Source organism: Coccomyxa subellipsoidea (assembly GCF_000258705.1).
Source record: "Coccomyxa subellipsoidea C-169, whole genome shotgun sequence".
NCBI lineage: Eukaryota > Viridiplantae > Chlorophyta > Trebouxiophyceae > Coccomyxaceae > Coccomyxa > Coccomyxa subellipsoidea.
The window spans coordinates 405,118-430,497 of record NW_005178027.1 but is presented as its reverse complement, the minus strand read 5'-3'; the positions used below and the strand labels follow the sequence as shown (position 1 = coordinate 430,497).

Genomic DNA, 25,380 nt, shown 5'->3' with positions numbered 1-25,380 from the left:
ACTCAGCAGAGCATTGAGAAATCTAACCCGCAAAACAGTCCTTTAAGGGCCTGCGGGTCCTTTACTATAAAGCACACGAGTAGAAATCATTCACGCCTGAGGAAGCACACCAAAAACTGAGATGCATGCTCTAGACTGCACGCTAAGGGCTGTGATATGTACAAGGAGTGAGTCCTGTTGTACAGGCTAAGGAAGTGTGGCAATATGTCCAGTCATCGTTAAATGGCTTATGTAAAAGGTCTCCAAATTGCTCCGGTCTCTCCATGAACTGTCCTCTGGGAATTGGAAAAGGCCAAGGCACAGTATACTTTGTGGTGAAACAAAGGGCGTGTCCAGAAGGTCTGTTGGGAGAACAAATTTCGCGGATAAGCTCATACGCTTGGCATGCTAACAGGTGATGTTGAAGTCCCAGAACATTCCTTAGAAAACCCAAAAGGAAGACTCGTTCGTTCAGCCACAAGCCTTGGGCATCCTATACCCATCCCCGCTGTAGATCTGGAATTGTGCTCGTTACTTCAAAAATTGCATTGCACAGTTTTTGCTGCTGCAGCGGCTTTGCTGCTCTAGTATGGCAGCTGCACCTGTGTAGCATTCAGGCTCTCCTAAACGGCAATGAGAAAGAGCCTTCTTCATCTTGAACTTGAATTTGAACTTGAATTCGAATTCGAATTTGAATGCGCGCCGCCCCCACTCTCCGCTCCTGCAAAGATGACAGAAGATCTGCTGCGTTGCGGCCTGCCCAGGGATATTGAACTCCCCTCAGAACACACCATGAAGCTGCTCCTGCTGCCTATTCGCGCGCATCCCCCTTGGCCCACTCTGATCAACCCTTGATCACCCTCGCTCGTGGCGGAGCTTCGCACCCCTTGATGATGCAAACACCCTTGCCGGGCAGACGTCTGCTGCCCGGCAGGTTCTCTCGGGCAGCCAGGACCGCTGCTTGAAGCAGGACATGGCACGCCCCGCGACTCATGCCGCTGCCCTTGCCCGGGCCCGCAGCACTCCGCTCGATGATCACAACCCACCGGTTGACCACTTTGCGTTGCAGACGCGCTTGCATCACCGGTCCGTTCCTGACATGCACGCTGTCTCAGGGACGCCCCGCATGGGGCGCCCGAGCCCGCCGCGGCAGCTGCCGGCGAAGCTTCCGCGGCAGCTTCCTCCGCCCGGGAAGCTGCCGCGCATTCCCCCTCTGCACCGCCTCTCCCCACTCCCATTTGCTCTTCTGCTGTAGTCTGATCTGGCTGTCTGCGCTCTTCTGGAGTCCCTGGCGAGCAGCCAGCTTCCATGTCTGCAGCTGCTGATTTTCCAGGCAGCCCCACAGCTTGGACATGCACAGCGCCAGTGCTTTTGGGGCCTTGTGTAAGGCCCTTCTCAGATGGCAGGGCCCACAGAGCGGTCATCTTCTGTAGCGCTGCTCGGCGGTGGATGGCCAGACTAGCAACGCCTGCACAGATAACATAAGGATGATGATACATTGATCAAATGATCAAGGAGTCTGATTATAAAAAGTGCGCTGTAAATTACTGGTGCCTAGCAGTGCCAAAAGAGCGGTCATGCCTAGCATCACAGACTTTATGGATTGGGCAGATAGATGTACATTAGTTATTGCGCTGCATTAAAAGCTTTGGAATGCAGATTTGCTGAACAAGGCTGGCTGGCTCAATCCTTCAGCGAACAGAATGTTTGCTCACCTAACAGCAGCAGGAGGGCTACTGCAATGCCTGTGGTCAGGCCAGCAATGCCAGTACGGCTCCAAGAGGCAGCTGCTGCACCCGCCACCTGCATGCCAAGGATCATTTTCAAGGCTGAAAACCACCGGACACACATTCAGGCCATCAAAGTCTCCTTGAAGCAGGGCAGACCCTGCATGTAATATTTGCAGTAGTGAGTGAGGTGCAGGGGAAAGTTAATATCTTAATTAAAGGCGACTTGATCTCCTTCATGTCATCAACCTCTCCTTGAAGCAAGGCAGACCCCGCACGCAAATTATGCAGCATTAGAAAAGGAATGCCATTTGAATTCAAATTTGAAAATGCAAATAAGATGACTTACCGGGCCGGGCTGCAGGCTGCCAAAGAAGGCAACAGCGGCGACAGCGGAGGGTGCCGGGGCCGTTGTGGTCTGCCCAGGATCCACAGAGGGCGCTGATCCGGGGGCGTTCACTTCTGCGGCCGGTGGCGGCAGCTCCTATAGGACAACCATCGATAAAGATGTCAACACTTGATCCCCTTCAATGGGTAATATGCTTATATACTCTAATATAACCCCTGCATTCTCCTTCAAAAAATTATCACTGGAAGGGCCCCTTCCCCAAATCCCAAATTCAAACCCTGAATCCAACTTTGCTAAGCCTAAGGGTCGATACCTTGACAGATGGTTGATCAATAGGAGCGGGGGCCGGCGGCTGCGGATCGGTGTAAGGCAGCGGCGCCGGCTCTTGCAGGCTCGCGCCCTGGACACTTGTGGTGCTGCTGTGGTAGTCTGCTGTGTACAGCGGCTGCCACAGGTTCTGCAACAAGCAGGCGACAATCTTTGATATTCATTCACTTTGCCTTTTAGCCAAAAATAGTGCCTTAAAATGGTAAATAGTACCATGCACATTTGAAGGCACCGCCTGGTTGTCAGCAGCGTGCCCAATATATGCAAATCAGGGTGCAGCACGCTTGGTTCACTTGGTGGCAAATTTGCAGATCAGTTGCGCACATGCACGGAAGCAATTGAGCACACACAAGGCCTCTGCTTGTTCATCTTCGTTACTCGCAATGATTTCTTTTAATTTGACCAACAGTGCGCGCGCCTGCAGGGAGGGGGGGACGGCGAGCGCGCCCGGCTGGGCAGGCTCCGGGCTGCCCGGGGCGGAGGGAACGCCGGCGCTGGCCGCGGCGGCCGATGAGTCGTTGGCTGAGCTGTCGCGCACGCCCTGCGCCCGCGTGGCGTTGTCAGCGCTGCTGTAGACCGGGCGCCAGCTGGAGGGAACGCCGCCTGCTTTCGCGCCGTCCTCGTTTGTGTACTGCCCGGGTAAGGGCGAGCGCACCGGCGGCGGCGGCCGGGCCCTGCTGATACCACATACGTAATCTTGAGTGCCATCAACTCTGCTTCAGCATGTACTTACAGCAGACACCGTTAGCTCCAGACACGCTCAAGATGCTAAGGGTTGTCTAAAGTGCAGCTGCTTTTTGCACAGATACAAGGGAAAGAGACACGCGGGCATGGCTAAAGTTGTCAAAGGTCTTGCTACACGACAGAGTACGCTGCAGCTGTTGAAGGCTGTATAAAAATAAGCCTGCAGGTCTCTGCATGGGCGAGAGCAGGTCTTTGCATGGGCGTAGGTGATTACTTCCTTATATTAAAATTTAATCAATCACCTGGTGGTTGACGGGAGCGAAGGCGGCTGCGCGCGGGGGGCGAGGAAGGGTGAGAAAGGCGGCAGCGGTGGCCCCGGCCGCGTCTGCGGCGATGGCGATGTGCCGGGATCCGCGTAGCGCTTCTGCCGCCCGGCCGCCGGATCAGCCAAGGGAGCTGCACCGAACAAACTTCACATTTCAGATCATGAGAGCCGCATTCCATGGGACAATGCAGCACACATGCAGGTATTGCACATTTATTGAAGGCCAAAAACATCCTACATCAGTACAGTGGACAGGATAGGGTACACAGAAGAGCACAAATTACAGCTTTCCTGACACTCAGATATAATCAGATCCAATTACAGTGCAAATGCAGGTGATACATAACTCGTCAAAAAACTCTGTGCTAGGAATCAAGGTGGTGATCTATAGACAAGAAAAGAAGCCAGACAACAAAGGTCCATGACCTCTGTCCCATCTGCTTTCAGTATGCTTCTATCAGTATGGATTGCCTAATGGAAAGAGAGGAAAAAGGCAACATCAAGAGGAGCGCACTGTTGGATGCTCTTCTCAGGGGCGTGTAGGTGAATAAGCTATCTTCTGAGCTGAAATCTGCACTGCCTTGGCCCGCACTATCTGAAGGCCCAACCGCTGGCTGAAGGCTAGGGGCTGGGGGCAAGGGAAGGGGCATTAAGCCGTTAAAAGGGGAAATATTAGGGCCAAGGGAGGGCAGAATCTTAATGTGCCCCATCAAATTTTCTCCAAATACATGCGTTCTTGGAACATGGCTCTGTGGCGCAGGTGCAGGAGCCAGATCTGGCGCAACGCCACTGCGGCCAAAATTGGCGCCATAATAATTAGGAGCAGGTGCCGGCACATGCCCGTCCTTCTCACCCTCAAAGGGACGCAAGACGGTGGGCTTTCTTGTGCCCAAGACTGCACCAGGGCTGGGGTTGATTGCTGGTGCAGGAGCGGGCATTGGCTGGAAATTCTGGGAAGCTGGAGGCAGCTGCCGCAGGAAAGCCTCGGGAGACCGGGACAGCTGCCTCTGGGATGCAGACTCAGCCGCCGCTGACACACCGCCTGCTGACTCACCAGCCGACAGGGGCGGTGACGTCACCAGCGCTGACAGCCGCCCGCCGATGAACGTGACCGGTGTCGGCGGAATCACAATTCCGCTGTCTGCATCCGGTGTTGGCATGTTGCTGTCTAAATTACCAGAGGGATCCTTGTCTGAAGCCTTGGTTTGGTTATTGCTGCTGGGGACTGGGGAGGAGGATGCTGGCCGGTGTTTGGGAGGGGCAGGGGCGTTAAAGGGGGATGATGCAATGTCGGGGGAATAACCTGAGGGCGGGGGAGGGTTCCGGGGGAGATACAGCGGCCCGGAGGGGGGCAGGGGGGTCCTAGGTGCGGGCACTAGCTGGGGACTTGTCGGGACTGCCGAGGTGGTTAGGTAACTGTTGGAAAGGGTGAATCGGCCGCTCTGCCCATAGCCGGCCGGGGGAATGCTGCCCTTCACAACACCCTGCGAAAGAAGAGCACAAACAAGTTTAGATGATGATGTGCGGCTCCGGTGCAAAGCAAGCAGGGGCGATGCGACGCAATTTATGGAGACATAGCGGCATGCCTGGGCGGCTGTGATGGCGAGCTCGTAGGTGCCAAACTTCCCATCGAATCCGTCCACGATGATGCCATATGCCACGCCAGCACGCACATCCATCTGCACCACATGCACTAGCCAGTTAGGAGGACGCGCCCAAAAAAGCATAGCTCCTCTGCGCTCAGAAGGGCATCTACTGAGTAATGCTTTTGAGCATCACCACTGCTCTTGCCAGATGAAACTCTCAAGCTAGTTGCACCCCTACAGGTTGCCGCACTGGGCTTGCAAGGCCCTACCACTGCTATACTGCCAGGCAAGCACACATCCCCGGATGCCCGTGCCGCCGCCTAAATTGAAAGCATGACATGCCTCCTTCCTTGCATTCCACTGCACCCACCACCTGAACTGGGAGATGTCAAGCTAACACATGCTACAAGGCATGCATGCAAAAAGAGGGACTGTTTGGAGCAATTGTCTGAGAAGCAGCGGCAGCAAAGGAGCCTCACCGTGACCTGCGATTGGTAGCCGCAGAAGTCGTCGTTGCAGGAAATGGGCGTCAGGCGGGCGCCTGATGGCGACAGCAGATCCGCGACGACATAAAGTTTTGTGTCGAATGCGTCCGAGTGCGCGGCCGAGGCGCAGAGAGATATGGTGATCCGCGCGTCCTGTTCTGGCGCCAGGTAGTACGCCACATCCTGTTTACACACAGCAGATTTAAGATCAAATATGACTTTTTTTTCTCGATTAAAGTCAGCTGAAGGTAAGCAGTCTCTGCTGATGGCCCTTGTGAGCAGCAGCACTTGCAAGCTTCAAAACTATGGGTTCATCCCTCATGTAATGCTCTTAGCTAGTTTGCAAGCAGTATAGAATGACTGTTCTCTCTGCAAACATTCAAAATCACTCTTTTTGCAACACAAGCAGCAGGACCCTTCAGTGGGCAAGCTTGCACATGAAGAGATAAATCTGGATGTTTCTGAGTCAAGCCTGCCAATGAGGGCAAAAAATGCTCGCACGTCTCAGTGCTCATCCAATGGGTAATCTAACACCATCTCAAAAGGAGTATATATCATCTCCAGTGACGCTAGAACAATAGAAAGTATCGGACAGGAGTGTAAAGGAATGCAGGAGGGAACGCGCCTTGCCGCCGCCCTGGTCGGTGTATTCCCCCGGGCAGTTGAGGGTGTAGTCATCGTTGAAGAAGTATGTGTTGGCGCTGTCCCAGAAGGGCAGCGTCTGGATCACCTTGGGGTACTCCAAAGCATCCCCCTTCTTGTCAATCACCTGGAAACAACAAGTTTCTTTTAGTCAACCACCTGGAGAACGAGATTGACCCCCTTGTAGATCCTCTGGATAAGAATGTTTTCGCCCTTCTGAATCACCTGGAATGAAAAGGTTTCTGCTTTCTGTGAGCCTCAGCCTTTTCCACTTAGAGAAAAATTCCGGGCCGGGGGCCGCCAGAAATATGTCTGATCATCAGGTGTTGATTGTCAACGAATAATTTGAATTTCCGCTGAATCATGCCCAGATGGAGCCTCAAAATCCCTTAATCTTGTAGACATTGACACACAGAAAGTGACACACGGATTGTGGCAGGGTGCAAAGACGGGCCCTGCTCGAAAGGATTGTTGCCAGTGGTTTGGTGCAGAAACATGCAGGGTGTATGATCGGTGTGGTCAAGGGTGGATCGGCAGGGTGGGGCGCGCAGCTCACCCGCAGCCGGGGCCGCTTGCCGTCGTAGCGCGAGTCGTTGCTTCGCAGCGCCATGTCGATGTAGAACTGGTCGCTGTCCGTTGTCAGCCAGGCGGCCGCGCCCACGCTCACCCACAGCACCTGCCGCAGAAATCGAATTCAAGATCGAAACTGATTTTAAACAACCTGAGATTGCTGGAAGCTGTGCCTGTGGGTGGTGGGCAATGGTCATGCACGGACCTGCTTTTTCGGCCACAGAATCCTAAGCACAAGTGCATAAATACCCTGTTCAATGCAGTACTCCAGCAATTTGTTCTGGCCAGCAGGGGGGATGAAGAGGTAATTAAAGTGGCAGGCCACCTTGGGGTCCGCCCAGTTTTTGGGGGTGAAGGAGAGCTCGCCAGGGTAGACCGTGGCGCGCGATGGCTCTGACACGTTCACAACAGCGTACACTATGCCACTCGGTGCCTGCAGAATGCCAGAAGAAAAGCAATCAGCGCCTTGGAAATCAGTGTCAAAAGCATGCCTGCATGTGCACCCCTGCAAGAATTCAACTTTCAAAGGCATGCATCCATCTACATTTATAAAACAGATGTTTTGGGCATAAACCCCGCGGCCGGCGCGGTTCTCAGCGAGCGGGAATCTGCGGCGGCCGGCCGCACCCGGTCTCGCCGCTGGTGACGATGACTTGCCCTGTGTTACAACTTTCTTTTTTGAATTTCAGCTTCGGAAACGGCGGCAAATCGCACCTCGGCCAGGGACACATTGACGGCGGGCGGCTCGAAGCCGGCCTCGCCACAAGTGTCAGTGACTCGCCCTTTGGGTTTCATTTTAAGATTTGAAGTTGAAATTTGAAGAAGTACACACCTCAGCGAGCGAGACATTGACGGCGGTCGGCCCGAAGCCGGCCTCGCCGCCGGCGACGGTGAAGGATTCGGGGCTGGCGCGCAGCGCGTTGAACATGTCGATGTTGACTAATATCGGCGGCGAGTCATCGAGCACATGCGCGTTGAAGGGCCCGCTCTCGGCCGGCTCGTACACAACGCCCCAGATGCCCGACGCAGTCAGCACTCCCGCTATCTCCGCCGGTGTCGCGTCTGCGGGTGGCGTGCATTGCGTTCATTTTCTTTCAGCTTTATGGTTTTTTCGACCCTTCGTCGGGAAGCAAGCAAGCACTGTCAATCGACATGCATGACAACCATTCCACCAGACTCTTGTGGCACAGAGGGCTCATCAAAGCTGCTGTGTAGCCGGCAGGTGATGCTGCACTCGGCCCTTTCCAAACACAACTCTTGGCGGCTTCAGCACTTAGTTGTGGCACAGGCATGGCACATGGCACATGGCACAGGGATCACCCTAATTACCCCTAGCTTCCTTAAAGCCTAAGGGTAACCAAGCCGGTAACGTTCTGCGGTGGCTCCAAAAACCCAAGGTTCCAGAGAAGACCCTAAATCATCACCCTTTGACAATGATGGGAAACAAGGATCCTAAAGGGGGAAAACTCACCGCTGGCATTCTGCAGGTACAGAGCGGCGGTGCCGGCAACGAAGGGCACCGCTTGAGATGTGCCCGACCGAAACTCTGTGGCGCTGTCCGATCGGCGGGATGCCGAGATTATGTCCTCCCCGGGCGCCCACACGTCCACGCACTTGCCTGCGGGGGTGCAGAGAAACAAATTTTCTCTTAGTCAGCGTCTCGCAGCACTTGCAGGATCCTGGATTTCCCAAGTACGAGCCAGGCTTGTTCTTCTGAGGGATGGTCTCTCACAAGCTACCCAACCCAAGTCGTCCACCACCTGCATATTCATGGTGTCCCAAAAAACGAGCCTGGTATGTCTTTGCATATTTATGGTGTCCCCAAAATCGAGCCCGGTATGTCGTTGGCATCCCAGTCCCAACGATGCTACAGACACAGGGCTAGAAAAGGGTGCAAGGGTGATAACTTGCCATAGTTGCTGGCAACCCCCGGGGAGATCCACAGCCGAGCGTCGTCGCGCGCCGTTGCCGCCACCGTTATCGCAAGCGGCTCCCTGCGCATCCGCATAACTCCCTCAAATCAGCGCCACTGGCAGCACTTTTACTGTAGGTGTACACCTTACCCACTCACGAAGATTTTTGGCAAGGAAGCCAGGCCAGCAGAGTTATCATGGATCATGTAGCCCTGTATCAGCTCGGACAGATACAGTTCAATTGCCCATCTCGTGCACATGATCATACTGCCAAGCATGCGCATCGAGCCCCTGTGCTCTCTAAGGTCTGCATAGACAAATCTCGCTCAGCACTTACCTTCAGAAGGAGCCCTCTCCATTCGCAGGGCTGGTTACACCGCCTAAGTGCTGGGTGCGCAGTGGCTTAATAAAGTTTGGGGGGGTGCAGTTTTTTCATACAGTAGATTCAGGGTGTAGGGTCACCTGGCAGGGCTCTTGGCGCAGGCGTCCGAGTCCTCGTTCCCGGCAGCTACGACCACGGAGACTCCGGAGAGAACCAGTGCTCGCACTGCCATGTCCAGCGCATACTGCGGCTCCCCTCCCAACGCCATAACCACCACCGCCGGCGCCACGTAGTGCTCCCTCACCCAATCCAACCCCTCTATCACCTGCGCACACATTTGCAGCCCACATTTCATTTTGCTTGCCACTTTTGAAGTACTAGTTTTACTACCCGCTCGCCATTTGCAGAGCCACAAAAATTCACGTGTGGCCTCTGAAGTACCAGTCTAGTCCCGGTATCACCTGTGCGCGTTTGCGAATTCCCTTACGTAAAGGGTAGCCAGTTTGAGGGCCACAAGGGCTCAGCAGCTGTGGCCTGTGAAGTACCAGTTCAACCCGTCTATGGCCTGCGCACAGTTGCCTCCCATGGGTCGGGCCAAAATCCCTCAAGCGAGCGCACGGCGAGCAGTGATATCTCACACTTTGCCACTCTCCAGGAATTGAAGAAAGGGAATTGAGGGTGCCCAGGTCAGGCATTGAAACATAAGCAAGGGGCGGAACCTGCGAGACGGTGCCGTTTCCGAGGCACTCGAGCGAGCGCACAGCAAGCAGCGAGGCGTTCTTCGCTACTCCATACGTCAGCCCGGCGGCGGCCGCGGCGACGTGAGTTCCGTGCCCGTTGCAGTCTTGCCCGACCCGGCCGCTCTGCAGCGAGGTGAAGACTTCTGCCGCTCGGCTGCCGACGTTGCCGTCCCCGTAACGGAACTCCTGGTGCGTTACGTGGATGCCCTGCATGCATGCATGCATGCATGCTATGAGTGATGAAATCCAGACAGTCATTCTTGTTGAGATTGAACAAGCCATTCCACCTGCCTTGTTTGCACCAGCGCGTCCTTTTCAAATCTGGGCTGAGATGCATGCAAGCGCTGAAGTTAACTTATGCCGGGCATGCGGCAGCCGGGCGCACTCAGGCCCTGCTTCTCAGCAGAGGTGAGATGCACGCATGCAGATATAGATGCTATGGCAGTCCCACTGACTGTCACACTGTCTTCTTGATATGCCTTTCCTCTGCGCCGGAGGTTTGATGAGAACAGAGGCAACCCCCCATCTATACAACGAATGCCACGCCGCCCGCAAGTACTCCAATCACGGCACCTGTAATCACCAACATTGTATGGCAAGTGCCCCACCGTGTCCACGATGTAGATGTTGACTTCCGTGCCCAGGTTGTAGTAGTCAAACTCCGCATTCAGCGGCAGCGCCACCTGGTATCAACAATAAGAATATCATATCTTATCACACCTGTTTGGCAAAAAGACAAGTCAAACCCAAGAGAAAGTCCTGCCTGGACCGAGCCATGGCTCAAACACAGTGCATCAGAAGCCTTGGTATGCGTCAGATGCGATGCTCCTTATCTACATGCCACCAACGATCTGCATGGTGCACATGCACACAAATACCCTGAAGATCTACACAAGCTGTTAATAATTACTCTGATTTCAACCTTAAGAGCGCAGTTGGTCAATGCGGTTGGTCAATGCGGTCGGGGGCCGAGGGCACACACCCCTCACCTATTGAGGGGTCCCAGAGAATGCTGACGAATCAATCGAGATTCAAATCTCGGCATGCATCATTAATGCGTACCTGATCGATTCGGTCGAGCGCCCAGGGTGCCGGCTGCTCGATGTCGGCTGCGCGCACTTCGGTGTCCTCGTGCACAGACGCAACCTGTCCAGAGTACACGCGCAGGAACGCCTCCAGCTCCGAGCGCGTGAACTGCGGTCCCGTAAACCCGTGAAATTAGTCACCAGCCCCTTCTTTCTCAGCAACATTATTAATGCCTAACACTTGCAATTGCAGAGCCAATGTACGCATCCCCGGCACAGTCTTGGCAAGTCGAGACACCTTGGCTCAGTTTCAGCAAGCGTGCTGTGAGGCTCTTGGCTGCACACGCAAGTCACTCTGCGAAAGCAGTGCTGTCCTTTCACAGGGCCCATGCACCAAGGCTTCTAAACTGGTGTGTGGGGTGGAAAGGTTCCTTTCCTCCAGAATCTGCTGGCACTGTGGCTCTAAGACAGATGGACCTCACTATTGAGCGAGGGCACTGTAGCATTTGTCCAGCAAGCCACACAAAAGGGTGGACTGGAGCCAGGAACCGCTCACCTCAGCAGCAAAGCCGTTGAACACATTGGTATAGCGAGCAGAGCAGGCGCCGCTGAAACGCCCCGAGTCTGCTGCCTCTGCCTCTGCGCATGCTGCATCTGTGCCACCCCCTTCTTTCCACACCACTATCCACCTGTGCACAAACCTCACTTTGTTAGTGCATACTTCACATCATACTTCACATATTACTACATCTGACGCCAGCTAGATATACTTCAAGCTCGAAATGAGTAAGTAGGTCATATCACAGCCTTTGTTGAGCCACAGGAGTGCTTCCTCAGGACAGCAGCTGGCAGGGAAAGCAACCTGCTGACTCTAGTGAACTCCCGAATGTCAATTTTGGATCAAGCCTTGAGCACACAGCACACACGGGCGCTGCGAGGTTGCCAAATGCAGCGTACATGGCTGTATAATAGTGGCAGAGGCTCTGATGTGACAGTGGGGATGCTGGGGTACCTCTGCTTGGCTGTCTTAGTGGTGCTTGCTGTTGAGTTGGTGATGGACTCTGTATGGATGGTGGCGTTGCTTGGGGAGGAACTCTTGTCCCCCCACTTCTTCTGGAAGCTCGTCATCAGCTGCTGGCGGTTCCTAGAGCATGCACAAGTGCAGCTTCAGATTTAGTGACATAAGCTAGACTGGGTGACTAAGATGTCCTTGCCTGCACAGCCTTTGCGAGCCTTCCAGGCCTGCGAATGCCTCTCTCGCATCGTGAAATATCTTCAATGTACGACATGAACGTTACGAGACAGAAGTACCCACCTGCAGCTGGTAAAAACGGGTGCTAGGTCTTTCTGGCCCAAGTCCATCGTGCAGGCCCACTCGGTCGATGTGGGCGCAGTTTGGGGACGCCGCGCACTCTTATCCACGTCTTCCGATGCAACAAGCATCAGAATACACAGGAAGATGGCCTGTCTGTGGTAGAGCCTGGCACAAAGGTGCACAGGACCCCACGATGCCATGGGCATGCAGGCCGTTGCTAGCGCCCAGGCAAGAGCTGGCGTCCATCAAATCTCAGCAAGAGACCAACTATCGAAGATGTTCTCACCATACCCAAATGTGCCGGCTAAATGGAGGGTGGGCAATGAGCCAAACGCACGTGGTATTCTTGATATGAACTATCCTCGAAAGGGACAAGAGCCGAAAAACTTTGATTCTTCACATCCGATCCCTTATCTGGTTTTGATGTAGAGCTAGATGCAGAATACGCACAACACTGCAGCCCACCCTTGCCTCCAAAAAAGTCAACTTTGGTGACGAATGACCCAAGCCGACTTCGCTTCTGAGGCCAGGTCTCGAAGGGAATGCTAGCGGCCCTTTGGGGATTGCTTTTCTTCGTGTATCAAATCTTCCCTTCCTTGGGGACCTCACGGAACCTGAGCACCCATTATGTACGCAATAGTACAGTCAAAAATCTCGCCGAGAGCGGTTTCTAACTGCTCGACGAGAATCCCCGTAAACCGTAGTGAATGTTCTACGGACCAGTGGAAAAGAGGACACGAGCTTGTTCACTCCATTTCATGCAGATCTCAGAAATACTTTCAATAAACGAACAGACAGCCCTGTGAGAAGCAAGGCATCTGTTCAATCGGTAGCATAAACTGTCAGGACTGGACTGACAGCGAGATTTGTGACTGAAGGAGACTTGCGCAGCAGCTTGGCAAGGCACTGGTTGCAAGGCTTTGGCCGCAGACTCCATAAAGAATGGCCTCTCAGCGTTCCAAGAGAACCATAAAGGCGCCCAAGAAATACTTGGAGGCGGAGGGTACGTCAGCAGCGCTGTTGGTCAACTTTGCTAAACGCCTCCTGTCAGATCATTGCCACAGAAACGAGGGCGACAGAGGCTATTCATGCCCAAGTTGCCTTCTTTGACATTCTTGGTAGTAGAGTAGTCTGCAAAAGGGCGCCGTGACCATGCCCATGGCGGGTTGAGTTATGAGTGCATTGTCACCTTACGTTTGGCTAGTTATGAAATCACAGGTTCACCCCCAGTGAGCAACCTGTAACGTTTCCCGTGATTATCAATAGTGAGCAGAATGACTCGAGACAGCTTGACACGACGGGCATGTCTGTTGCAACCTCCTGCAGTTGCAAAAACTGGCTGGATGTCTCACTATTCTGAGAGCTTTGGTCTTCACGGGCGACCATGCATTGTCTTCTTAGCGTCCGTATCACGATCGCCATGAAAATGACTACAGGCACCAGCAACAAGAAAAATCCGCACTTTTTCGAGAACCTTGCCCGATGTTGGCCCCAGTGGAAGCCACCTTGTCTTGCGAGCACTTTTGCCAAGCGTGGGCGGAGCTTGGTCGGAATGTTCATTTCACGCTCTTGCCATCACCATTAAGGTGCATTAAGATGGGTTGGAGGCCTTCAGGAGGATTGCGCGTACATGGCTAAAAGAAATTTGATCGTTAGCGGTGGATCGTTTTAGGATGCTGACCATGCTCGCTCAAGATACTACTCAAGTGGGCCTCGATATCAATTATAGAACTCACGCTGACAAGTCGCCACTGGTGTTGAGCAGATCTGGACGATGAGGACATTTTGCCCCCCAAGAGAGACGTCCTCCGGTTGGTGCGTGAGGAGGAAGGGACGGACGACTTGCTGGATAGAGTCGTGTACCTATTCTGGGAGGACGATGGCAGCTGGTATAGAGCCAAGATCAAGAAGGTGAGCCCAGCCCAAGACCAGAGTGTTTGTGACAAGTGTCCTGCAGGTCTTTGTCGATGTTTATTTTTCAAGGTGGAGCAATGTCAGTCATGTTACATCAAACAGCAACAGTTGCTGATATTGTCTTTGCTGGGCTTGCAACGTCTGATTCGTTCTGCATGCTGCAGTTTGACCCCGCCACCGGCTTGGCAAACATATTTTACTTCGACACGGTCGAAAAGGAGGACGGCACAAAGTTGGCAGTGCTCATTGGCGAGGGCAAAGCGGCCTTCAGTGCGTCTCATTGCTTCCCTGTGCTTTTGCTGTGCATGCAATATTTGCTCAGTGATCCTGTCACAGTAAAGCTGCCAATCACAGCACCCATGCATGATCTTCCAGCTCGGGAGGCACAACAGGACTCTTGCCTCTTCCTGCAGCCAAACTCTATCAGCTGTCATGCAGACATCTTGCTCCTGCGTGATCAATGCTTCATGTCTCCTGCCCTCTGACAAAAACAGCACAACAACACCAAGCTGCAATTTCATCTGGCCTGCTTCATGACATGCGAATGTCTTGAAGGCTTGGCAAACTCATCAGCGAAAGAGACATGTAGACATCAACGCAGTGCGAGCGCCAGGGACAAAAGAGGAAGGGCTTATCGCGGTTGCACATTATGCAGCGATTACTCAGGCTCAGGAGCTCTAAATGACCACATTGCATGCATGTATATATTTAGAAGGTTTCCTAGAGGGAGGTGATGCATACAAGTGGGGCTAATGCAATCCTGTGCGCAGGGGAGTCAAGGAGAAAGGGGCATGTGCTGAGCGAGAATGAGCTCGAGCTACCAGAGGAGTTCATAGACAAGCCAGATCCTGAGGGGGATGTGGGCAGCGGGAGCGAGGAGGAAGAGGAAGGGGAGGAAGATGATGGAGAGGGGGATGGCGATAACGAAGCCGGGGGTGACAGCGACGATGATGATGATGTCAGCAAAGATGATGACAGCAGAGGCGGCAGGCGAAGAGGCGCCAGGGGCCGTAAGAGATCCAGGGGCGACAGCGCAGAGGTGTGTAGCACTCGCTCACAGTGGGTCTGCAGTGTCTCTGGCCAATGAGGCAGTGGTTACATAGAGGACCTCTCTTGTCAGGGCACCTTTCTGCAGCTGTTTTGCCATGCTGAAATGCTGCAACACGTAGATTCATTTAGAAGCCTAGTGGTCACCCCATACCATTTGTTGCCAGCAGCTTTGCGACTCTTATTCGCTGTTCCAGATTACGAGTACATGCGTCTCCGTCTCCTCATGCGCTTGTCACCAGAGGTCCTTTGAACCTTGCACGACGTGCTAAATTTTGCCTGCAAGACAGAAGCGACATTAGAGACAGATATTTGAGATATGGGATTATTGGCGGTGCAGGACAGCAGCGATGGGGAGGGGGGTTCATCCGGGGGACCCAGGGCGAAGAAGGGAACGCCGCCGCCCGCCAAGGGCGGCAAGCGGGCTGCCCAGCCAGGCAGCGGCAGCGGGCAGTCGTCGGCCAAACGCAGCCGAGTGGAACCGCCGGCCGCCGCCGCACCGTCAAAGCGTCAGGTACACTGATCTGCTCACGCTCTGCTCAAAATTTCCCAATTGTACTGTTTTGACGCTGTGGCAATACTCAGCACCGTGGCTGGCTTTCTAGGAGCTTGTCAGTTTTGCAGGTGTCCATAAGAGCACACTGTTAATCAGTGACATGTATATTTGAAGAACTGGGGCTGCTATCCACCGCCCACATGTCTTTGGAGGAACCTTTCTTAGCTTGGTACGCGCTTGGATGCGTTGGAAATAATCTTCTGTAAGAGCATGACATTTGAGGCATGGACAAAACTCTGCGGTCACAGGCATAAGTGCATGTGCATGGGGTCGCAGGTGACGCCGTCCACCAAGGCACAGGAGCTGCTGGCGGCAGCCGCCGGCCGCGGCAGGAGCAATGACGAGGACTTCCGCGCAGCCGAGCGCGCGTCCAAAAACCTGCTGGCCTCCATCCTCGGCAAGAAGGCCTCCTCCGGCGCACCCACGCAGCAGTTCTATGGTGCGCGCCTGCGCCTAAGAGGTGGAACAGATAATATACGCCGCACATCTTGCAATGCTAGCTCGATCAGGCGAGAAAGAAATCAACCCATTGCTGGCTGGAACTGGTTCTGTCCTGCTGTGTCATGCATGTCTTCTGGCCTCCTGCAGGAAGGTATATATATATGCTGCGTCAGTGGGGTGGGAAATTTTGGTACTTCAGGGTACTACTGGACTTTCCCCACATCCCTGCGTTGCATTCCTACTAGTAAACCGAGTGACGAGCCCTGCCTAACCCCGCTTTTTCGTGCAGCATTCTCTTCGCATTGAGAAGCTGCTGTTCTTCCAATCCACGTTCTAAACTGCTGTAAATAGTGAACAACTTTGATTTCTCCAAAGGTCTTCATCGGTTCCTGTATCAGCCTTGCCTGCACTGCAGTGATGTGTCAGCCTGTCTGCAAGTTTATTCTTAGATGCTTTCAAATTGCAGGTGGTAATCAGCCGAAGCCGCAGGCCAAGCAGGCAGCTGCCTCTGCTGCCAAGCTGGCCAAAACTGCCAGCAATGTCAAGGAGACCGAGTTCAGGGAGAAGGTATGCCTCATTTCTTTTCTCTGCTATCACGCATCATTGCACCGTGACATTTCTGTCCTGAGGTTTCACGTTTCTCCTTTCTTCTGTGCTTTCTAGTAGTGCATGTGTGTGGCTTGCTGTGCTGCTGTCATCTTTCTGTGTTACAGCCTAGCACTGTACTGAGGGGCTGAAGCAGGAAAGGTGAAGATTCTGTGTCACCATGTGTGCTGTTGCGATTACAGTTCTTCTCAGCGTGACTTTGACTAGATGTTGGGAAGCAGCAGCAGGGTGTCCTAAAGCCATTGCTTGTTCCAGCGTGACTTTCATCGGAAGTAAGGTCAAGCGGCAGCTCAGTGTGCTCACAAGCTTTGGTGTCCGTTTTCGTGCTGCTTTATTATTGCCTGTCTCAGCCTGTTATTGGTGCGTTTTTGGGAGCAGAGTGAGTGTGCTGAAGGGTCTCTGTTCGATTTTCGTGCTGCAGCAAAGGAGGGAGATGAAGGAGAGTCTGACGAGGGCTTTGGAGGAGCTGAAAGCCAAAGGGCATGAGGGCGACTTGCCAGCGCCAGACATGGTCGCGCAGCGGATAGAGGCCACCATGTTCAAGCACTTTGGTGCGTCTTTTCTCTAACCCACTCCCTGCCCCTGCCGTCCGTCGGGTGCTCAGAAAGCAGGCTGGTATGCTGCAAGAAGACGGGGGAACTGGCTGCAGAAAGAATGAAGGGACACAAAGTGCATTTATGGTGGTGAGACATTAATAAAGGGATACGGAAGGCATCACTTCGGAGAGACCGTGCACAGCACATATATATTTCTGTTCATTGGAATCCCGCTGGGTGGGGCACCCCGTAACAGCATGCATGCATGTGCATAGACAGGCCTAGCTCGGGGACAGGAAATGGATATACATTATGAATGGAACATTCTTCTTTGCGCAGGGGGCGTGAACAAGGAGTACGGGGCGCGTAACCGCAGCATCCAGTTCAACCTGGCGGACAAGAGCAATCCGGACTTCCGGGCCAAGGTGCTGCGGGGGGACCTGGAGCCCGCCAAGCTCATGACCATGCACACTCAGGAGATGGCCTCCGAGGTGCCGCGCGTTCCCTCCCTCCCTGCCCTGCATGCCTAGTTTGCTCATGCAATGGTTGCATGCCATGATCTAGCATCTACTGTTGACTGTGCTGGGCTGCCACTGATGCCCCTGCAACGGGCTTGCACCGTATGGATGTGTCTAGTGCGTGCTTGGACTCCTTCTGCTTGGCAGGACAATGCGTTGCCTCTCTCCCTGCCCCTTCAGTCAGCCTCATGCATTTATTGGCCCTGTTGAGGTTGATTATCATGATGCCCTCCCTTGCAGCTGTTGCGAGGGGCCGTCGCTTATGCTCGAACCCAGGTGCACTAATGTCTAATCAGAGTCTCGAGTCACGCTTCAGCTTGGCACTGTTAGTGGGTGCCGGCAGCTGGAACGCCGCACTGTTGAAGCCAGGAATGCCAATTTTGGCAGGGCAGAGCACAGCGCAGGGAGGGACAATGTGGGCTCGTGACGTTTGAAGTGGCCTTGTCTCTGAGTGCCGCCCAAGCTCACAACGTCTTGTGGCTGCTCCGCTAAAAAGCCAGCAATCCGCATAAACCGTGGCTCGTTCCTTTCTGCAGGAGCAGCAGCAGTGGCGCGCACAGAAGGAGGAAGAGGCGCTGAACAACAGCGTGCTAGACACTGCCACGGCCGCACGGTTCTCGACGGCCGCCGCGCTCGAAGCGCGCGGCCGCACCGGCGACGGGTGCGCTCCTGCCACACCAGAACAAAAAACTATCCTGGGAGATTTTGCGACCTCCGCAAGGAACATGCAGTGCTTTTGTGTATCACACTATGCAAGGAGGTTGTCATGTGTGGTCCATATCAGCATAGTGGTAACCGAGGGAGAATGCAGGCGGGGGTCTCAGATCACAGCACTTCAGCACTTGCAGATCCTGGCCTCCCATTCTGCTCTTGCTGACTACCCTATGGGGCGGTTTCTGCACATTTTCAGTGCTGACGGTGTAGCTTTGTCTTTTTTACATTGCCGTGATACAGTTTCAATGCTGCCGGTGTAGCTTCTTCTGGGTTCACAGTGCCGCGGCACAATCTCAATACTGAGGATGTAGCTTTCTCTGGGTTGACATTTATTATTACTGTATTGATATAATTACAGCTTTTCCAGTTCCTAGGATCTAGGATCTAGGTACGTCCGGCAACACGTGTATCAGAATTTTCAATTCTGTGCGATCATGGCATTGCAATGAAGTCCAAAACCTCCATTACATAATCATTCCAGTTCTTCTGAGGCCTGCCTCTGGGTTGACAGTGCCGCTATAGACTGGCGCACCAACACGCTGGCCGCTTCGCCGCCGCGCACGACACCGGCAGAGGATGCCGCCGTGGCCGCAGCCGAGGCCGCGCTAAAACAGGAGCCCAAGCAGGCACCCCTCACCTCGCAGCCGTCATCAGGTGAGTCATCCTTTCACCTTCACGCCCCACGTGATGTCACTCTTGGAACATCCCGGATGAATTTGCAGGGATGGGGCAGTCAGGGTCATGGCTGAATTAAGACTGGACTACGAAAGGTTGTTGTAGAACTTGGGTCCTCGGAGCACTGTGAGCTATGGCAGACACATAGATACCACGGCTTAAGCAGTCCAGCGGTGGAAGTTTTGCCATAACGCTTTGCGGTCTAGGTCTCCAAAATTCTGCTGTGACCCTGATTGGCTGCCGCATGCATTGCCATGCCTAGGTTTGCAAGGAGTAGCTTTGGCAAATGTAATGCTTTTTGGGAGGATCATGGCACAACTGGCAGAAACATAGCTCTCAGGCTCAGGCTCATAGAGTTGGATCGAGGGCCACTGCCACTTGTGGTATGACTTGCGGCATTTGGAGCATGATTTGCTACGGCAGACACAAATCTGTCTCGGATGTCTTGCTCTGCTGGAAATCCGCGATAACGTTCAGTGATTCCCTGATGTTTAACCGTGACCCTGAGTGCCCGCCACATGCACTTTCCTGCCCGGCACACTTACCGAGTATCCTTCATAGCTCCGCCCCATGTGTTCAAGCACAGTGCGCTGCTACTGCAAATTGTTATCTTGGCCAGCTGAGCTGATGTCCTGATCTGGAACTCTGGTCTTTCCAAGCAGGAGGCGCCGCTGCCACATCAGCCGGGAATGAAAGCGGAGCCAAGCCGACCACAAATGGCACTTCTGCGCCCTCCTCAGCCCCACCGACATCCGTAGCAGTGCCGGCCTTCGATTGGACCAGCATCAAGGTGGGCTGCCCAGCCACTGTATCTCTTTACCTTCTTTATTACACGCTACTCCTCCCAAGAAGCAAGCTGCGTCCTGCAGACAAGCTGCAGTCAAAGGCTGCCATGACCCTACCCCTTGGTGGCCAGATCCAAGCAAGACCCAAATATCAGTGGGCACGGTGCTCAGTACATATACCGGCCCCCGCCAGCCGGGGCCGGATCTTGTTTGTGTGAAGCGGTGTGATGCGAGCCTCGGACATCCCTGTGTGTTGGGCCAATTGTTGTTTGTTGTGTGCCGTGCAGTGTTCTGTTTTAAGTATGTGCTACTTGCAGCAGTGTGAAACTACAACTGCATATGGTTCTCCGTGCAGGCCCAGACACTGCAGGAGGCGTCCAAGCAGAAGGAGCAGAGCCCGCCAGCATTCAAGCTCGAGGACGATGGACTGAAGAAGGAGATTCAGAACCACAAGGAGACCGGCGGAATTAGTCATGATGAGGTCAAGGCCGAGGAGGGAACGCCTCCCGGTGACGCGGCGGAGCCGGAGGGGGGAATCGAGCTGGATACACTCCTTGACTTCTCCCCCGACAGCTTCTGGGATGTGCTGCCTGATCTGGCGCCCCTCATCGCCTCCTCTTCAGGCCGCACCCCTGACGTACGTCTCTTCACCCCAATTCTATTTCTTTTTTTTTGAAATTTGAGTAAGTCGGTTATCCTGTCCAATTGAGCCTGTGTTAGTTGATTATGATACGATAAGTCAGTGACAATGCAAAGGTTGTTGCGCGCTGTTACTGCTAAGAGGACAAGATTCATCTGCACGAAAGCTGCAAGTCAATCATTTGAGCCTGTGGACATCATGCTCTGTCCCTGTGAAGCCACTTGTGTAAATGTGCCAATTATTGCTGAATTACAAAATCATGAAGATGAAATGTGCGTGTGGGTGCAGGCCTGGTCTGCTAAAGTCACGGTGCCCGGATCCCAGACATATGACATCAGCGCTGACTACGTGGGCGGCACCGCTGACATCAGCCAGCTCATGGGCAATGCCGAGGTGTGACACCTCACCCTGAGCAATCCCTCGTCGTGAGCACCTGTGCTCTGCAAACACCTACACCCCTTCTCATCTTGGCAGCATGCTGACTGACACACATTGTGCACTCGCCAGCAGCTGACAGCTGTGAGATGTGCAGTGCAAGGCAACACTTGTGTACAAGCCTTCGCCCATGCACAGACTGACGTTGAATGGCAATGCAGAACAGTCTGCTTGTTAGGCCCACGCTCTTTATGGTGGAATTTGTGCTGTAAATCATGGGTTAATTGGGTCTTGCATGGATCTGGCGAGTTCAACATGGGGTAGGATTGTGGCAGGCTTTGTGTGCAGCTTTGTCTGCAGGATGTACCCTGCCTTTTGGCAGGAAACACGTGTATAATAGTAGTTGTGTGGGGTGGATTGGGCAGGTGGTGATAAAGGGCCGCCTGTCACTGGAGGTCCTGGAGAAGTTCTGTGAGGAGCTGCGCAGCTCTCGCAGCCGCACCTGCACGGCTGCACTCGTCAGGTGCGCGCAGGTGCCACCATGCTTCAATACGGGCAACAAATTGTATTATGTTGTGTTGTGTCACAAATTGCCCCATAGAATGCCCCTAGCTTCAAGCCTCTCATTTCGGCTCAGGTAAATACTTGGCTTTGTTGATAGAGAAGGGGGGCGCTTTACATCCCAAAGGACACCTCTCCATTCACTCGCCAATTTTGCTAGCGGATAGCTGCCATTCACCTGCCCATCCAGCTTATTGAAGAGTAATCTGAGCTACTTGGTTCTGTCTGTCTGGGAGTCAGGCTCCGCTGGCCGTTCTCTGTTCCAGTGTGCGTTATGCGCGAGACTTCTCGGCACAGCTGTCTTCCATTGATTTGAATCCGAATCTGCGCAGGTGCACGACGGCGGCGGAGGCCTTCAAGGAGTTGTCGGATTTGTACGAGGGCAGGCAGAGGTGCGGAGTGGCGCAGTTTGGCGCTGGTCTGGAGGCGTACCTCCTGCCGGGCTGCGAGCTGTCGGAGCGCATTTTGAAAACTGCCATCCGCGCGGCGCCCCTTGACACCCGTGGCACAATCCCCCGCGCCATCGGCGCCGCCGAGATGCTGCTGCTCTTCGTGCATCGCCGGGTGAGTTGCCCCTCCCAATCCACCCTTCCTTCCACCCTTTATGTTGCATGGAAGGAAGCATTTTACATAAATTTTAGGTGCCCCACGTGCACCCTCTGCTGTGGTTTTCTCCATATCCAACAGACTGAGAATTCCTGTGCTTGTCCTGGCAAATTTGTCATCTGCCCTGTGAACAACATGCGTATGCTGATGTAGCCCTACCGGCCGCCCACTCTGTCCATGTGTTGCGGATTATGAGACCTGCTTGTTTCATGCTGCTTCTCAAGAGTGGTTGGTACCGGGCTCCTTCCAGCAAGCCCGCTTGCATCTCATGTGTGCAAAGGGATCTGTGTTTAATGAAGGTGTCTGTCTCTTTTTTGGACAGGATTGGCAGCAGATGGAGCGCCCAACAGCCGCAGAGCCCAAGGCAGAGCCAGCGAAGGGAACGCCGTCGTCCCCAGGCACCTCTCCGCAGCACCCGACCACAGAGGCCTATGACCCCAGGGCACCAGCCCCCAACCCTGGTGGGAGCTCGCCTTTTGGCCAATTGACTTCAAGTCGATCTGCCTTTGTCATCACTTGGCTTGGTGGAATATATCTAGTATAATGCCCCCCCCCCCCCCGAGAGATGGGGTGATGAACAATACCAGGGGTGATCAGCAAAGAACCCATCAGGGTCGATTGGCCTCGCGGCCGCAGCGGGCGCCACTTATAAAGCCCCCTATCCGGGATTGAACCCCCGAAACCTTCCTAGCCCCCCTGGTAAATTTGTAGAATAGGGGTTTTGTGTTACTGGGGTTGTAAGTCTAAATTGTAGAGAATTAGTCACAAAAGCTGGCTCAGGTGCACAGTCAAGTTGGACCTCTTCTTTACCTGCTTGGATCTTTGAGCGGCTGTGTGCACCCCACCGGCACTTTGGTCAGCGTTGTACTATGGTTGAGCAGATGGAGTAGCAGTGACAGTGTGCTTGCAATATGGGGTCTCTGCAGACAGGGACTGCAGAGTCACTGGGTTAAAGTTGTGAGGATCGCCTTGCGCTGCTAACTTCTAGAGAGGATAGGCTAAGATTTGACTGTTGTCTTGGTGGATGCAGGGCAAATGGCGGCTGAGCAGGCGCCTCCCATTGCATCTCATGCCTCCCCTTTGCACAGCGGCAGAGATCCCAGGGCGCCAAATGGCCATGTCATGCAGGTGCAACCATTCTTTTGCACCGTGTTAGCTGCTGGGCAATGTGTTGTGGATGTGATGATTAAGTTGGTTGGGAGCTCTTGCTACAAAACGACTTTTTGCTGCTTCTGCACCTATTGTCATCGATCAATATCACAGCAAAGACTCGGTAGGACTGTTGCCAAAGGTCGGGTATGCAGAATGGCACATACTTGATATTTTCTTTGCTCCCCTGCACTGCCAAACATAAATGGGGATGCTTTTTCGGAACACCAATCTTCTAACAGATTTCTTGATTTGCGGGTACAGCAGCAGCAGGCGCCAAGTCAGGCCGCGGATCCAGGAGCGCCAAATCAGGCGGCAGGTCCAGGGGCGCCAAATCAGGCGGCGCAGCCTCCTCCGGGCAAAATCGAACTCGATTTCAAAACTCTGGGCGCCCTGGCGGCTGCCCTGGGAGTGGGCACCGTCAAGCTGCCCACGGCTGCCCCAACCCAGCCGGCCCTCTCTCAAGGTAAAGAACGCTGCACCACCAGGCATACAAAGGACACTGCACCACCAGAGTCTAAAGTCTGTGATTTATGTATATTATGTTGGTCTTCTCCGAAAGCTGAGTTCATGAGCTGAACCCCTTGGACTTTTGTTCGGGCCGAGAGAGGGTCGTCACAAGGCATGTTGACATCACCAGGGTAGTAGTCTCAAGGTTCCTTGTCGAATTATGCAAGCTGGTCCTGTAGAGCAAGGTAAGGAATGCATTTGGCAGGCCATGATCCGCGGATGGCTGGACAGCCGCAGCCGATGCCGTACCCACAGCCGGGGGCGTTCCCTGCTGGCCCCACAGCACAGCAGCCAGGGCAGTGGGCGCCCCAGCAGCAGCAGCAGCAGCAGCAGCAGCAGCAGCAGCAGCCCTTCCAGCAGCAGCCTGGGCAGTTTGGGCAGCCGCAGTTTGCCCAACCTGGGCAGTCTTTCCAGGCCCAGCAGCCGCCTGCACAAGCCCCTGGGCAGGTACGCCACTTGGGGACTCGTTCTGTCTGAAGTGACGAAGATGTCCAAGAGGTCATAGGCCTGTACATGATCAGACACTGTTGAAGATTGGGTTTTGGTGAGATGGAGGAGACGCCTGACTTGTGTTTTGTGCAGTCACAGGGGCCCCAGCAGCCGGTTTTCCCACCGCCGCCGACGCTGCCGCGGCCGGTGACGCTACCGGTGCCGCAGCCGGCGCCGATCACGCTGCAGCCGCCCGGTGCTACTCCGCAGCCGCGGCCGGCCGCGCCAATCACGCTACGGCCGCCGCAGCCGGCGGGGCCGCCCGCGCCCATCCGGCTGCGGCCCCCCGGCCCGATCACGCTGCGCCCCCCCGGCCCCCCCGCAGCCGCCGCCGGAGGCCGCGGCGGTGGCGGCCGGGCGCGCGGCCGTGGCGGCCGCGCAGGCCGTGACGCCGGCCGCGCCGCTGCTGTGGCGCCGGAGGCGCCTCGGAGCAGCCGCCCAAAGGTCATGGGCCCTGGAGCTGCAGGTGAGACGCACTTATGTCGGTGATGGCTTGCAAAGGTTTACACCATGTCTTGTGATTGAATTTCCATATTGCTGTTTATTTGGGAAGTCTCCAATCGAGATGTCTGTGTGCCCATGCTGCCGTAAACGGCGGTTATTTACTGAGGTACGTGCCTATGCTGTTGCAGCTGTTGCGGGCTACCGGCCGGTCTCTTCACCGGGGCATAGTGGAGAGGGCAGAAGGTGATGACAGCCAAAGGGGGAGTTTGCAGGGAGAGTCATTTGAGTTGAATGCATTGTCTGGTTTCACCGATGCATTGACAATCCATGAACAGTCGCTTCTGGCAGCAGATCGGGCGTGTACCAATATTCTGTCCTTGTCTCACATGTGGGCCTTTGAATAATTTGGTGACTGTGTGAGGACACGATGACTTGTGTGCTTGATGGTTGACGCCAGGTTTGTGCGTGGTGACTAGGATGTGAAGGCTGTCTGAGTGTGTGGTGTTCATATCAGGTCTGTCAGATGAACTCGTTTGCTGATTTGCTGACTTGAAATAATGACTAGAAGAGCAGGCCTGAGGCCATGCATGTATAGCAGGCTTCTGTGTGCTTGATATTTGTGTGTGCTACGTTTTGTGCTGACTGGCAAGGAATTGGAAGCTAATTGCACAACCTTCTGGTGGGTGGAAGCAAGCTTGAGGCTTCTGAGTACTTGATTGGCAGTGGAATTCCACTTCCAATGGCAGGCAGGCAAATCTATGTAAAGCGTTGCTGGTGCCAGCTTGAAAGCTTGCATGCTTGGACACAACAAACTTGATCCTCTCG

The 25,380-nt window shown here is 54.3% G+C and overlaps 3 protein-coding genes across 3 annotated transcripts; 1 reads left to right on the top strand and 2 right to left on the bottom strand.

Annotated features, from left to right (window-relative positions):
* Nucleotides 1-677: 677 nt before the first annotated feature.
* COCSUDRAFT_34043 (hypothetical protein) lies at nt 678-1,378 on the bottom strand. The gene has a single exon (XM_005644600.1). The coding sequence runs from the start codon at nt 1,331-1,333 to the stop codon at nt 1,091-1,093; it is 243 nt and encodes an 80-aa protein (XP_005644657.1). The 5' UTR covers nt 1,334-1,378; the 3' UTR covers nt 678-1,090.
* A 3,522-nt stretch (nt 1,379-4,900) lies between these two features.
* Nucleotides 4,901-8,946, bottom strand: COCSUDRAFT_83546 (hypothetical protein; the record flags this gene model as incomplete). Its single annotated transcript, XM_005644833.1, has 9 exons — nt 4,901-4,918; nt 5,457-5,620; nt 6,084-6,231; nt 6,661-6,780; nt 7,000-7,107; nt 7,389-7,430; nt 7,507-7,736; nt 8,146-8,292; nt 8,925-8,946. 9 exons carry the CDS (start codon nt 8,944-8,946, stop codon nt 4,901-4,903), a joined length of 999 nt encoding a protein of 332 aa, XP_005644890.1.
* A 3,985-nt stretch (nt 8,947-12,931) lies between these two features.
* On the top strand, nt 12,932-24,802 carry COCSUDRAFT_67485 (hypothetical protein; the record flags this gene model as incomplete). The annotated part of the gene is made up of 23 exons (XM_005644599.1): nt 12,932-12,992; nt 13,755-13,900; nt 14,068-14,173; nt 14,674-14,942; nt 15,291-15,464; nt 15,783-15,945; nt 16,414-16,514; nt 16,975-17,104; nt 17,429-17,580; nt 17,951-18,022; nt 18,144-18,268; nt 18,833-18,975; nt 19,659-19,786; nt 20,137-20,418; nt 20,710-20,814; nt 21,222-21,319; nt 21,690-21,921; nt 22,286-22,424; nt 22,994-23,091; nt 23,377-23,578; nt 23,828-24,069; nt 24,205-24,577; nt 24,744-24,802. The coding sequence occupies 23 exons, from the start codon at nt 12,932-12,934 to the stop codon at nt 24,800-24,802; spliced, it is 3,600 nt and encodes a 1,199-aa protein (XP_005644656.1).
* Nucleotides 24,803-25,380: the final 578 nt, after the last annotated feature.

Coding starts and splice junctions, on each gene's coding strand:
- COCSUDRAFT_34043 (XM_005644600.1), bottom strand. CDS start 1,333: ATGTCCAAGCTGTGGGGCTGCCTGGAAAATCAGCAGCTGCAGACATGG.